Source organism: Mustela putorius, unplaced genomic scaffold (genome assembly GCF_011764305.1).
Source record: "Mustela putorius furo isolate JIRA1106 unplaced genomic scaffold, ASM1176430v1.1 tig00003836_pilon_pilon_pilon, whole genome shotgun sequence".
Lineage (NCBI taxonomy): Eukaryota > Metazoa > Chordata > Mammalia > Carnivora > Mustelidae > Mustela > Mustela putorius.
This window is the reverse complement of record NW_025421989.1, coordinates 17,390,793-17,402,723: the sequence shown is the minus strand read 5'-3', so window position 1 is coordinate 17,402,723 and position 11,931 is coordinate 17,390,793. Positions and strand designations below refer to the sequence as shown.

The window sequence follows — 11,931 nt, the reverse complement described above, 5'->3', positions numbered from 1 at the left end:
TCGAAGAATGAAGAGGTAGACCAGATGCAGTGGTGGGCAGCAAAGCAACGTTTGTTGAACAAGAGTATAAAGCTCCCGGAGAAGTGGGCCCAAAAGGGTTGCCCTCAGAGTTTCTAAGGTTAAGGATTTTTATGAATTCTTTTGCAGAACTTTCTCTCTCTTTTTTAAGATCTTATTTATTTATTTGACAGAGAGAGATCACAAGTAGGCAGAGAGGCAGGCAGAGAGCGAGGGGGAAGCAGGCGCCTGCTGGGCAGAGAGCCCAATGCTCGATCCCAGGACCCTGAGGTCATGACCTGAGCCGAAGGCAGAGGCTTAACCCACTGAGCCACCCAGGTGCCCCTTGCAGAACTTTCTTACGCAATCAGGGCTTTGGCCACATATCTGTCTACCTATTAGGTTAATGTCTCTGAGCTGATGGTCCTTTTTGCTCACATCTGGAGGCTTATGTCTTAATTGCCTCTTGCCTGTAATAGAGACAAATGCTTTGTGGTTAATTGCCTTATTTTAGGACGTTTTGCTGAAGTCATTTCTGCAAAAGCTGCAAAGCAGAATGCTAGTGTGGTCCTGTCTAAGCTGTAAAATGAGATGTTAGTGTTTTATCTTAGCTGTCCTGACTCCATATTTTCTTGCTGGGGACTCTGGCCCTGACTACCTACCTGTCCAACTAACTCCCAACAGTATTGCTAAAATTAACTTGTAAAAGGGATGTATGTAGCCAGTTTGAAGGCAAGAGCTTGTAAGATTAGGCATATAAAACTCAGAATGACAAAAACTAACCCAAATGTTTTTCACTTTCACATAATCTGGGGAAGTATTCAATATGAATGCTAATTTAAGGTTGTTGATTAAATTAAAATACACATTTTTAGAGTTAACAGCATTAAATATAAAACTTATAGTCTGCCTGTATTCACTGAAAGTCAAATAAGTCTGTCATTTCTGCTGGAAAATTTGTCCAAAAAACCCCAGAGTAATGGTTGACTTTGTCCAATGGCTCATAAAGTTTTGTGGGTAATCTAAATGTAATTGTTAAGAACAAGTAGATTAAATAGATGTACAAAGGCTTATAAGTAAACTTGTAAGTAGTTTGAATACCTAAATCATTTCCAAATAAGACAAAATAATAAAGCATCAAGTACTAAACAGAAATTTATCTGTTTTTCTCTTATACAGAGAAACTAAAGATAAATACGGGTCTATTAGTAAACTTGGCTTTGTTTTATTGAAATATTATACTATGAAAAAGCACATTTCTGGAAATATTAAATGTATTCATAAATTTGCTAATGTAAAGAATAATTGTGTAGCAGATGGCTCAGAACTGCTTACCAGTTTTCACTAGAAACTAAGTTTTCAAAAAGTTATGATTTCTAATAAATGTAAATGAAACTACTGGAAATAATAAGGGGAATAACTCTGTATGCAAGGAAAATACGACATTTGTTTTTGATAACAAGTAGTATAGGGAATAGAAATGCATTTTTGTTGCGTTGAGGGAAAGAAAATGATTTTGTTCTAAAATGAGGCTGATCATTTAAAGTGGGAAAACTGGGGTACCTGGGTGGCTCAGTGGGTTAAAGCATCTGCCTTTGGCTCAGGTCAACCCTAACCCAGGGTCCTGGGATCAAGCCCCGCATCGAGCTCTCTATTCCGCAGGAAGCCTGCTTTCCCCCCTCCCCTTTCTCTGCCTGCCTCTCAGCCTACTTGTGATCTCCATCTGTCAAATAAATAAATAAATAAATAAATAAATAAATAAATAAATACATCTTTAAAAAAATAAAGTGGGAAAACTGAGGACAAATGGGAATGTAAAAAGAATTGCAGAAGGTTTATACAAAAGGAATCTTTTGAAAGGAATTTGTGTGGTCAATACTGGCTAAGATTAAGATATATTTAAGAAAGTAAATGAATTTTAATATAACAAATGAGAATTGTGCTTTCTCTTTACTAAAAGGATGGAGTTTTCTTGAACTATTGGTCTTAATAAGAAATTCTTAAGAACTATCGTTCTTAATAAGAAATTATAAACTTAAGTTTTTCTTTACCTTTAATGTTTTCTGCCTAGGGATGCCTTGGTGACTCTGTTAAGCATCTGCCTTAGGTTCAGGTCATGACAGAGTCCTGCACTGGGCTCCCTGCCCAGTGGGGAGCCTGATTCTCCCTCTGCCTCTGTTCTCCCCCTGCTTGTGCTTTCTCTCATTCTCTCTTCCGCTGTCAAATAAAATTAAGTAAGTAAGTAAATAAATAAATTAATTAAAGTTACTTGCCTAAAAAACAAGGATTCTATGTTTTGCCAAAATAATTTCCTTTTTGTCAAGTCTTTATTTGAAAAAAAAGTCAAAACAAAAATTAAAAAAAAACTCGAGTCTTAACATTAAAAAAGCTAAATTTTGTTTACTATTATATAACCTTCTGTATTTGCCTTTAATATATTTTATTGTCACTTTGGTTAAATGGATAAATACCATTTTGTAATAATTTGTGATTTTATTTAATCACATGTTCAAACCCTTTAATATTTTTAACATACTTCGCAAAATCAAATTCTTTTTTTAAAAAAAGATTTATTTGTGAGAGAGAGAACACATGAGAGGCAGGGAGAGGCAGAGGGAGAGGGAAAAGCAGATCCCCCACTAAGCAGGGAGCCGGACTTGGGGCTCAATCCCAGGACCCTGGGATCGTAACCTGGGCCGAAGGCGGACACCTAACTGAGCCACCCAGGCACCCCACAAAATCAAAATTCTAAAATAAAGTCTTTTGGCCACGATCTGTGGTATTAAAATGGACCCATGGAACATTTTAAAGTTTTTGTGAGACATTAAACTAATTAGACTTATTTGATATGTTAAATCACATAAGGAGCAAATTCAAAAAAGTGGTGCTAAACCCTCTTAGACTTTGAGTAGATGTGTTATTAAGATGAGTGTTCTAAAAATGGTATGAAATGCCAAAAATCTGACGTCCTGGTATGTAATTAACTTGAAATGTTCTTTTACAGGTACTTTACTCTGATGCTGTTACAAATGTGTTTCATATTCAAAAATACTCATAGAAAACCTCTGGGTATAGGTTTCTGATAACCTTAAGATCCTAAAACTGAATGAGTAAGAATTTCTAAAACAGGGAAAACTGGATTTAAGTAGAACAAAAAGTACTAACATGGAACCACATGAACTGAGGAGGGTAATTACAATTTTTATGACTTTGTTTAAAACATTGCTGAGCTTTTAAAAAAATGCTTTGTTTTTCCAGATTTTAAAAAAAGTACTCTTAAGCTTATTGATATATAACAACTTGATAAAATGTACTTTTGTGAACAGATTGAAACATTTATCTTTTGTCCCTACATGATCCCAGAATTCAGAAACTGTCAATGTTATTTTTTTTTAGACTTTAAACTTTAAAAAAGATTTTATTTTTAAAGTAATCTCTGTACCCAACATGGGGCTTAAACTCACAACCCTGAGATCAAGGTTCACATGCTCCACTGACTGAGCTAGCCAGGCTCCTCGAGTGTTTCTATATTTTTATGGCAATATATATTTGTATATATTCAATAAGAATTTGTTTTCCTTGTAGCAGGACACAGTTGGAAACATGGATTATACGACACAATAGAAAATGAAAGACTTTGGCTGCCTCCATTTTGACCTCAAACTTTCTAGCTGTGTTCTTCTTTCTGGCTTATCTCTTGGCTCGGGCAGATTTTTTTTTTTTTAAGATTATTTATTTATTTATTTATTTGAGAGAGAGAACAGAGTGTGTGAGAGCACAAGTAGGGGTGTTGGGGCAGAGGGAGAGGGAGAAGCAGACTCCCCACTGAACAGGGAGACCGATGTGGGGCTCAAAACCAGGACCTGAGCCAAAGGCTGAAGCTTAACCGACTGAGCCACCCAGGTGCCCCTGTACTTCCCATTTTGATTTGAAAATTTTAAAAAAAGGAAGGAAGATCCTTTGAGATAGTGTGTGTTGTCTGATCTCCACAGAGCCTGCATGTTCAAAACTTGTGTTTTTGCAGACACCCAGAGGGAAGTCATTTAGTGTACTGAACAACTTTACTTTTCAGGTTGAATCTAATTATTTTATGCCTCCAGTGTCTGAAGTGTGGTAGAGATCCTGGCTCAGAAACACATGGGTGAATGCCTCAGGCTGTGTCTCTTCTGGGTACCCTTTCTTGAAGAAGAGTTAGGCTGGTTGGGGCAGAGCCTTTCTTCCTAAGGAGCAGGTGGCCTCTGCTTTTTGGACATCCCCCTTGAGAGGTCTGCTTCAGGAGTAGGACTGGTGGCATGTGGTCCCGCAGCATCTTCTGTTAGACAAAGGGATGAAGGCCTTCGATTTTCTTGGGGCTGCTCCTGACAAGACTACAGCCTCTCTGGCCTCCGAGGCCAGGTTGGCCCTTGAAGTTCTGTTACTCCACATGGGTGAAGGCATGGGTGTACTAGTGAGAAGGGACTGCAAAGTCTTCCCCTCCTTGAAGTCACGAGTAGGTGGAAGAACTAAAACTTGGACTCAAAATATTTCTTACTCCATTTCTCCTCTTTTTATCCTTTAATATGTATAGGAACTATGTAATAATCAAATAGCATGGCAAAGGCAAATGTATCCCCAGCACACTCCACTCTGATGACATCAAGGATTGATGACCAATCATCCAAAGAGTTCATTCTTACCAGAATGTGGCAAGCCACTTTTATTTTTCTCAGGGGAGAAAACAAACATTACCAAACTTTCATTCATAGGACTACAAGATTTTTTCCTCTTTTTAAAGACTACTGCATATATGATTTTTACAGTAAGCAGGGAGCTAAAAATCCATGAGTAAAATTCCTGTGCCATCCTTCCAAACCTGGGGAATTTTTTAATGTTATGTCTGGCCTTCCACTGTAATAGTAGAGAGAACAGTTCTGCTCATCCGTCTTCTTGGCTCCAGTAGCTGAGGGTAGGTGTGAAATTGGAATGTACCATATAAGAAGGAGGCTCATTTTCTACCTTATAGAATGGCTTTAGCCATCTGCTCAAGAGAGCTCATTGACTACCATTATGACCTAGGCCCTATGATGGTGGCCATACCAAGGGGAAACAAAGAGTCACAGCCCTCAAGGACTTTATAAACCAGGAAATGAAATAGGACACAGGAGATCATAGGTAAATGCCATGAGTACAGATATTTATAAAACACATGCTACAAATGGATAAGCCTCGAGGACACTAGGCTAAGTAAAATAAGACAGTCACAAAAAGCGAAATACTTTATGATTCCACTCATACGAGGTAGCCACAGTAGTCAAATTCACAGAGACACAAAGTAAAATGGTAGTATTTCAGGGGCTGCGGAGAGGGGGGAATGGGAATTATTGCTTAATGGGTATGGAGTTTCAGTTTTTCAAGATGAAGAGTTCTAGAGATGGACAGTAGTGATGGTTGCATAACAATATGAATGTATTTAATGCTGTACAACTAAAATGGCAAATTTTATGTTATGTATGTCTTACCACAGTTAAAAACAACACTTGAGGAGAAATATCAAATTATGGTGTAACAAAAAACACAAGAGTTGGAACTAAAAGAACCTGAGTTCTCATCCTTACATTTCTACTGACTGACTGTGTGAGCCTAGCCAAGTCATTTAAGTTCATTAAGTGTCCTAATCTATAAGGCAAAGAAAATGACTGTGAGGTTATTGGGAGAATTCAAAGATGTAATGTATGAAAGAGCCACTTAGCTAAGTGTAGGGGTGATACAAAATAACTTATCTTGGAGGTGATGAGGGAAGGTTCCATAGGGCACTGTAATTTGAACTGGTCCTGGAAAGGTAGGGGAAAACATTTATTGAGTGCCAACTTTGTGACTATTTCAGTTAACACAACAAAGTTTTGAAGGTATCATTCTCAAAAAGAAGAAATTAAAACACAAGGATATAATTTGCCCAAATCCAAAAAGCAGCTCTGTCTTTAAAATCCCTCATGCTTGCCATTTATAGGAAGCTGTGGAATAAAAAGTGTTGAAATTGGGAATCAAATAAAATAGAAAGCTAAAAAGTGGAGATTCAATAAATGCAGAAGCTGGTTCTTTTTTAAAAACATCATTTTATTTTGAAGTAACTTCAAACAAAAATTTCAAGAATACAAAGGGAAAAAAAATACAAATGACTCCCTCATGCCCTTCAACGAGCTTCAACAATTGTTAACATTTTCCATTTTTTGGAAAGATTTATTTATTTTACAGAGAGATAGAGAGAAAGCACGCACAAGCAGGGGGAGCAGCAGGCAGAATGAGGGAGAGAGAAGCAGGCTCTCCGCTGAGCAGGGAGCCCAACTCAGGACTGGATCCCAGGACGCTGGGACCATCACTTGAGCCCAAGGCAGACGCTTAAGCGACTGAGCCACACAGGCAACCCAACATTTTGCCATCTTGGCTTTATTATCTCTCCCTCTGAACCATGTGAGAGTAAGTTTCACGTATCATGCCCCTTCAGTCTATCAGAGAAAAAAAAACTTTTCCTCTACTCTGTTAGGTTAATAACTTGATGTCTGCAAATTAAACTAGACAGATAAACAAGAGAAAAAAATAAATTTATTTACACACACAGCACAGGAGTTCACAAAGACATGTGACTCAAGGCACTTTGAATTTGGGGCTTATCTGGCATCTACCAGGGGACAGATAGGAGCACAGAGTCACTGATGGGAGAATAAATGACTTCTCAGAAGGAGGGGAGAAAGGGCACTTATGAAAGAACAAATGGCTTTTCGGAAAGATAAATGGGCTCCTAAAAGAACTGGTGGGAGATATGATAGTTTTGTGTCAATGCCTGTTTGAAAAGATTTGAGGGGCTCCTGGTAGAAGATTCATGACAACTGAGTTCCTTTGGGAAGCCCTGCTTTTAGGCAGATAAGGCATTTTAGGAACTCAAATGTCTTTAGCTCAAAATCGTTTTTATGCCAGACTGTCTTATTCTGGACCCTTTCAACTTCTAAACTTCTGCTCTGTGTTTTCCAAGAACTTAGGTAAACATAGAACATTCTCAAAATCAGGAAATTCAGTGCTATCATCCCAGAGCTGAGTACTCTGTACCTGTTCTTCAATTACCTCTGCCAGTGTGTCTTATCTAGAAGGGGGGTTGGCTCAACTGCTCCTTGCAGCTATAGGAGAACTCCATCTTACTCAACAAGGATTTCTGGAGTGCCTACTCTGTGCCAAGCCTGTACTATACACTTAGGATTCAAGATAACTCTATTTGCATCCATGTTTCCTCTTCCCCCCGCTGACACAGGGCATCTCTCTTGCTGAAGGCTATTGCTCTACTTGTGCTCTAGAGCCCATCTCCTCCCTTGACGATCTGCTTTCTTTTTCTTAGGTTCTTCCCATCAGCACCAAAAACATGCCCATGATTTTCCTATTGCTAAAACAGTGACAACAATACTGACACTTTCCTCTATATCCTTTACCAAGTCCCATTTCTCCCCACCCCTTCCAAATAGAACTTTGTTTTTTAAGATTTTATTTATATTTATTTATTTATTTGAGAGTGAGGGAGAGAGAACAAATATGAGCAGGGAAAGGGGTAGAGAAAGAGGGAGAGAGAATCTCAAGTTCACTCTGCACCATGCCCAGGGTTCTACCCTGCGACGCCAAGATCACAACATGTGCCAAAACATATAGTCCCAACATGAGTCAGATGCCCAATCAACTGAACCACCCAGGCACCCTGCCCAATGGAATTTCTTGGGTGTTTTCTGCATTTGCAGTCTCTCCCTGCACCCCCACTCCCCACCCCTCCATCCACAACAGCTAGGCTCAGCTTTCTGTGCTGTATTGGGGCTGCTCTCTCAAGATCACCTATGAACTGCTAAATGGACATCTGGCAGCCTCTCTCAGTAACATCTCATGTTATCGACATCTTCTTGCTACATTCTCTTCCCTTTGTTTCTCTAATACCAAACTCTCACTTGTGATTTTCTTCCTAATTTTCTAAAGTTCATTTTCCTCTTCCATTGTACCCTTTTTACCTAAATGCTGGTGTTCCTGAGTGCTCTGTCCTAGGACACCTACTCTTTCCTTTTCCTTTTCTCCTCTCCTAGACTATCCATTCTCATAGGTTTAATCACATATTTGGGGTAAATCAGCTTATACCTGGTGTCTCCAACTAGCTTCTCCAGAGTTCCAGACCTGTCAGTCCAACAAACTACTTGAACTTCTCCAGGGCAGTCAAACTCAAGAGTTCCAAATTGAACTGCTCCGTGTCTGGTGTTCCCTAGCCCCCATTCAATTGTCCAAGCCAGAAACCTGAAGTCTTCTTGACTCCTTCCTGAATCTAAACCACATGAAACCATCAAATAGAGTGAATCCTACTTTTGATTTGTCTTTCTCTCTTTCAACCTCTACTATCACCATCCTATTTTATATCACCATCAGCTCTTGCCAAAAATAGTGAAATAGTCTCCTAACTAATTTCCCTGCCTCCAGACTTGCCTCCCTCCAATCTATGCTTTAGCCTTAGTCAAGGTGATCCACAAAATGCAAATATGATTATGTCACTCTTTTGCTTGAAACTTCCAAACACTTCCCATTTGCAATTAGGCTAAAGTCCAAAACATATTTGTAGGACCTGGCCTCTACCAACCTTCCTGGCTTAATCTCTTGTCACCCCATGCCTGCAACATTTAGTAATGCTTAGCATATATATTTTGTTTTAAAAATAAATGGTATTTTTTCCTTACAAAATACAAAAGAAAAAAAAATTGACTTATTTATTGCTGTATCCCCAGAGCCCAGAACCGTGCCAAGAACACAGTAAGTATGCAATAAATGGTTCTTTAAATGAATGGAAGAATATTTGTATCAGTTCTAGTGGCTATAGAAAGGGAATAAGCAAAAAAATGGAAACTTTCAAATCCAATAACCATCTCCTGGAATAGCGCATTTACAAGAGTCATATTCTAAAATTTGGCAAATTTAAAAACCAACTACAATGATCTCAGAGGAAAAACATTTTGAATGGGGAAAAAAGCACCCTTATTCAAATTTTATAAGAAATAAAATACAAATTCATAATATCTTCATTATCTCTTATTTTCATGATTTTAAATTATGACTAAAAATGCATATATGTGAACAAGTAATCAAGGAATGCAGTGTTTCAAACTTAATCATTATATAATTAAAACAGATGAAGATAAGATACTTACTTTAAAGTTTGGACATCTATTCCAAAGACAGTTTTCTTTTTAACCTTTAAAGACTAATATTAAACAATCCACAGAGAGAGGAATTAAAGCTTGAAAATCTAAGAAGCAAAAAAAATAATTAAGAAGATGATGAAAACAATACCTTTTAGATAATGATATATATATTAAGGATAATCTCCAGATTGCTAATCTATATTGCTTAGGAATGAGAAACACTATTTCAATAAAACTAAAAATGCCTCAGGGAAAAAAATGATTTAAGGACTCTTGTCAATTAAAGTACAAGACGTATTCTCAATTCACTGTATTACTAAACTGAAAAAGTTAATAATAAATAACTGCCTCCTATATGAATAAGAATGGTTTATTAAATGAGCGATAATTTCATGTATTATATCCGTTCTCTCCAAAGGATATAAATTCATGACTTCTTGGCTGGCATGAAATATCTCTTAAGACTAGCCATCTCCTTTCAGATGACTGGCTGATCATTTGGGGATAACAAAGCACAAGGTTATATTCCTACTTTGCACCGACATCAAAAGACATTGCTTGTAAATTAAAGATTATAATATTTGAAAAAAATGAAGTCATAAAATGATCATAAAATGTTTGTGAATATTTATGAAATCTTGAGAAGACTCTGAAAACATTTCACCAAAGGTAGAAAACATAAGGCAAAGGTTGACACATCAGGATATATAAAAATGTAAAAATAAGCATTAGCATTATACTTAAATGTAGTTTTAATTTATTCACATGTAACAAATCAAATGGCAGAGCTGAGCTCATGGTGAAAAGCAGTAAGACAATAATCATTCCCATGAAAAACGGGCAAAGGATAGCAATAAATGAAAATAACACAATGGCCAATAAATACATTTTAAAATGTTCAACCTTTTTTCTAATCAAGGAAATGCAAATTAAAATGAGATGCTATTTTACATATCTAATTAAGAGAAAAAATGTAAACGCAACAAGGCAATATGTATATATAAAACATTCACATTTTGAGACAGTGATTTTTCTCTTAAGATTATTGTAAGAGTTTCTAGAATTATCCAAAAAATCATAGATATGCAAAAAGACTCAGTTATAAGTATGTCCCTAACTGCTCTGTTTATAACACTGCAAAACTGGAAATAATAGGGGTTGGTTAATTATGCCATATTCAGGTGTGCCTGGCTGGCTCAGTTGGTAGAGCATGTGACTCTTGATCTCAGGGTTGTGAATTTAAGCCCCATGGTGGCCATAGACCTTACTTTAAAAACAACAACAAAAAAGAAAAAAATATGGTACATTCAATGCTGCAATATTATATATCCATTTAAATAACACTAGAGTATTAATAACATTGAAAATTGTTTATAATACATGATAAAGTTTAAAAAGCAGTTTACCAGTTAATCTATAATATAATCCTATTTTTCCAATTACAATTTACTTTAAGGTGTTTTCTATAACAAATGTGTATTTCTTTTTTAGTAAGAAAATTGTTTTTCTTATAAAGGCCAAAGGAATCACATTTATCTCCCTCATTCTGTTCCAATTCTATACTCTCCAAGTAAATTCCTGATTATCAACTTCTTTTTCCCAGGTATTTCTGTAACAAAAAGGGGATGCCCTGGACTGGAGAAGTGAACATTCTGTAAATTGCAAAGTGCTACCCACTTCCCATTGTGGATTTCTGGTGATACATACAGCCTAGAAAGAAAATTAGAAGCCATTAAAGGAGGGAAACAAAGTGACTGAAAGGGAAGAAAACAATGTTCGGAATAAAGTATTAAAGTCAGGGACCTATAAGAGAAGGTAAGGTATGGTCAAATGTATTTGTAAACTCTTGCAACAAATGTGAGTCCTGAGTAATGAAAAGTAGTAAGAAGGTGATGATTACTGCAGGGAAAGAGGGACAAATGATGTGGATTTAAAAACCAACATAAGAACACACATTAAAAAAGAAAGCTTAGCCTCTTTTCTAATTAATTAATGCAAAATAAAATGAACACGTAAAAAATATAGCTTATTTTGAAATACAATATCCTAAACTTTACACAGAGTAGACAGCTTTCTATAATCTGATGTAGTCCTCAAAGTCCATTCTATCTCAAATTCTCTTTCATATTGGTTCATCAAAATGTGTCCTTCTGAGTTAAAATGTTTGGGTAAGAGCAGGTTTAAATGCCCAAGTTACTATCAGTACACATACCCACAAAGGTCATTTTGAATTGTTTCACTGAGCAAAATCTTTAGCCAACATCTTAAGTATTATGATTTTTGGCTCATTTTGATTGGAGGAAGAAATATTTTAAAGGGTCAAGGACTGGAAAACATCTGGACAACAAGAGCGAGCCCAAAGGCCGTGGAAGCCAAGGAGGCATATCAAAAGGAGGCAGGATCTGCCACTGTGTGATCAGGGATGTCAAGGCAAATTTATGTCATAATTCTGCATTATGAAAATAAGTAATTTAAGTATATAATATCTTGAACATTCCAGGCACCATATTAAGAATTTCATGTAAACTGCTTTAACAATCTTAAAAAGGAAAATACTGTTATATCTATTTTTATTTTTATTTTTTAAAAGATTTTTATTTATTTATTTGACAGAGAGAGATCACAAGTAGACAGAGAGGCAGGCAGAGAGAGAGAGGAAAGGAAGCAGGCTCCCCGCTGAGCAGAGAGCCCGATGTGGGACTCGATCCCAGGACCCTGAGATCATGACCTGAGCCGAAGGCAGTGG

General features: G+C 36.9%; 1 protein-coding gene across 1 annotated transcript in view; it reads right to left on the bottom strand.

The window, feature by feature from the left end:
* Positions 1–8,729: 8,729 nt before the first annotated feature.
* The window catches only part of MBTPS2 (membrane bound transcription factor peptidase, site 2), a 46,557-nt gene continuing 43,355 nt past the window's right edge, over positions 8,730–11,931 (bottom strand). The window contains exon 12 of the mRNA XM_004769187.3: positions 8,730–9,289. Coding sequence (XP_004769244.1) covers positions 9,238–9,289 — 52 coding nt within the window. The 3' untranslated portion in view covers positions 8,730–9,237. The remainder of the gene's footprint in view (positions 9,290–11,931) is intronic.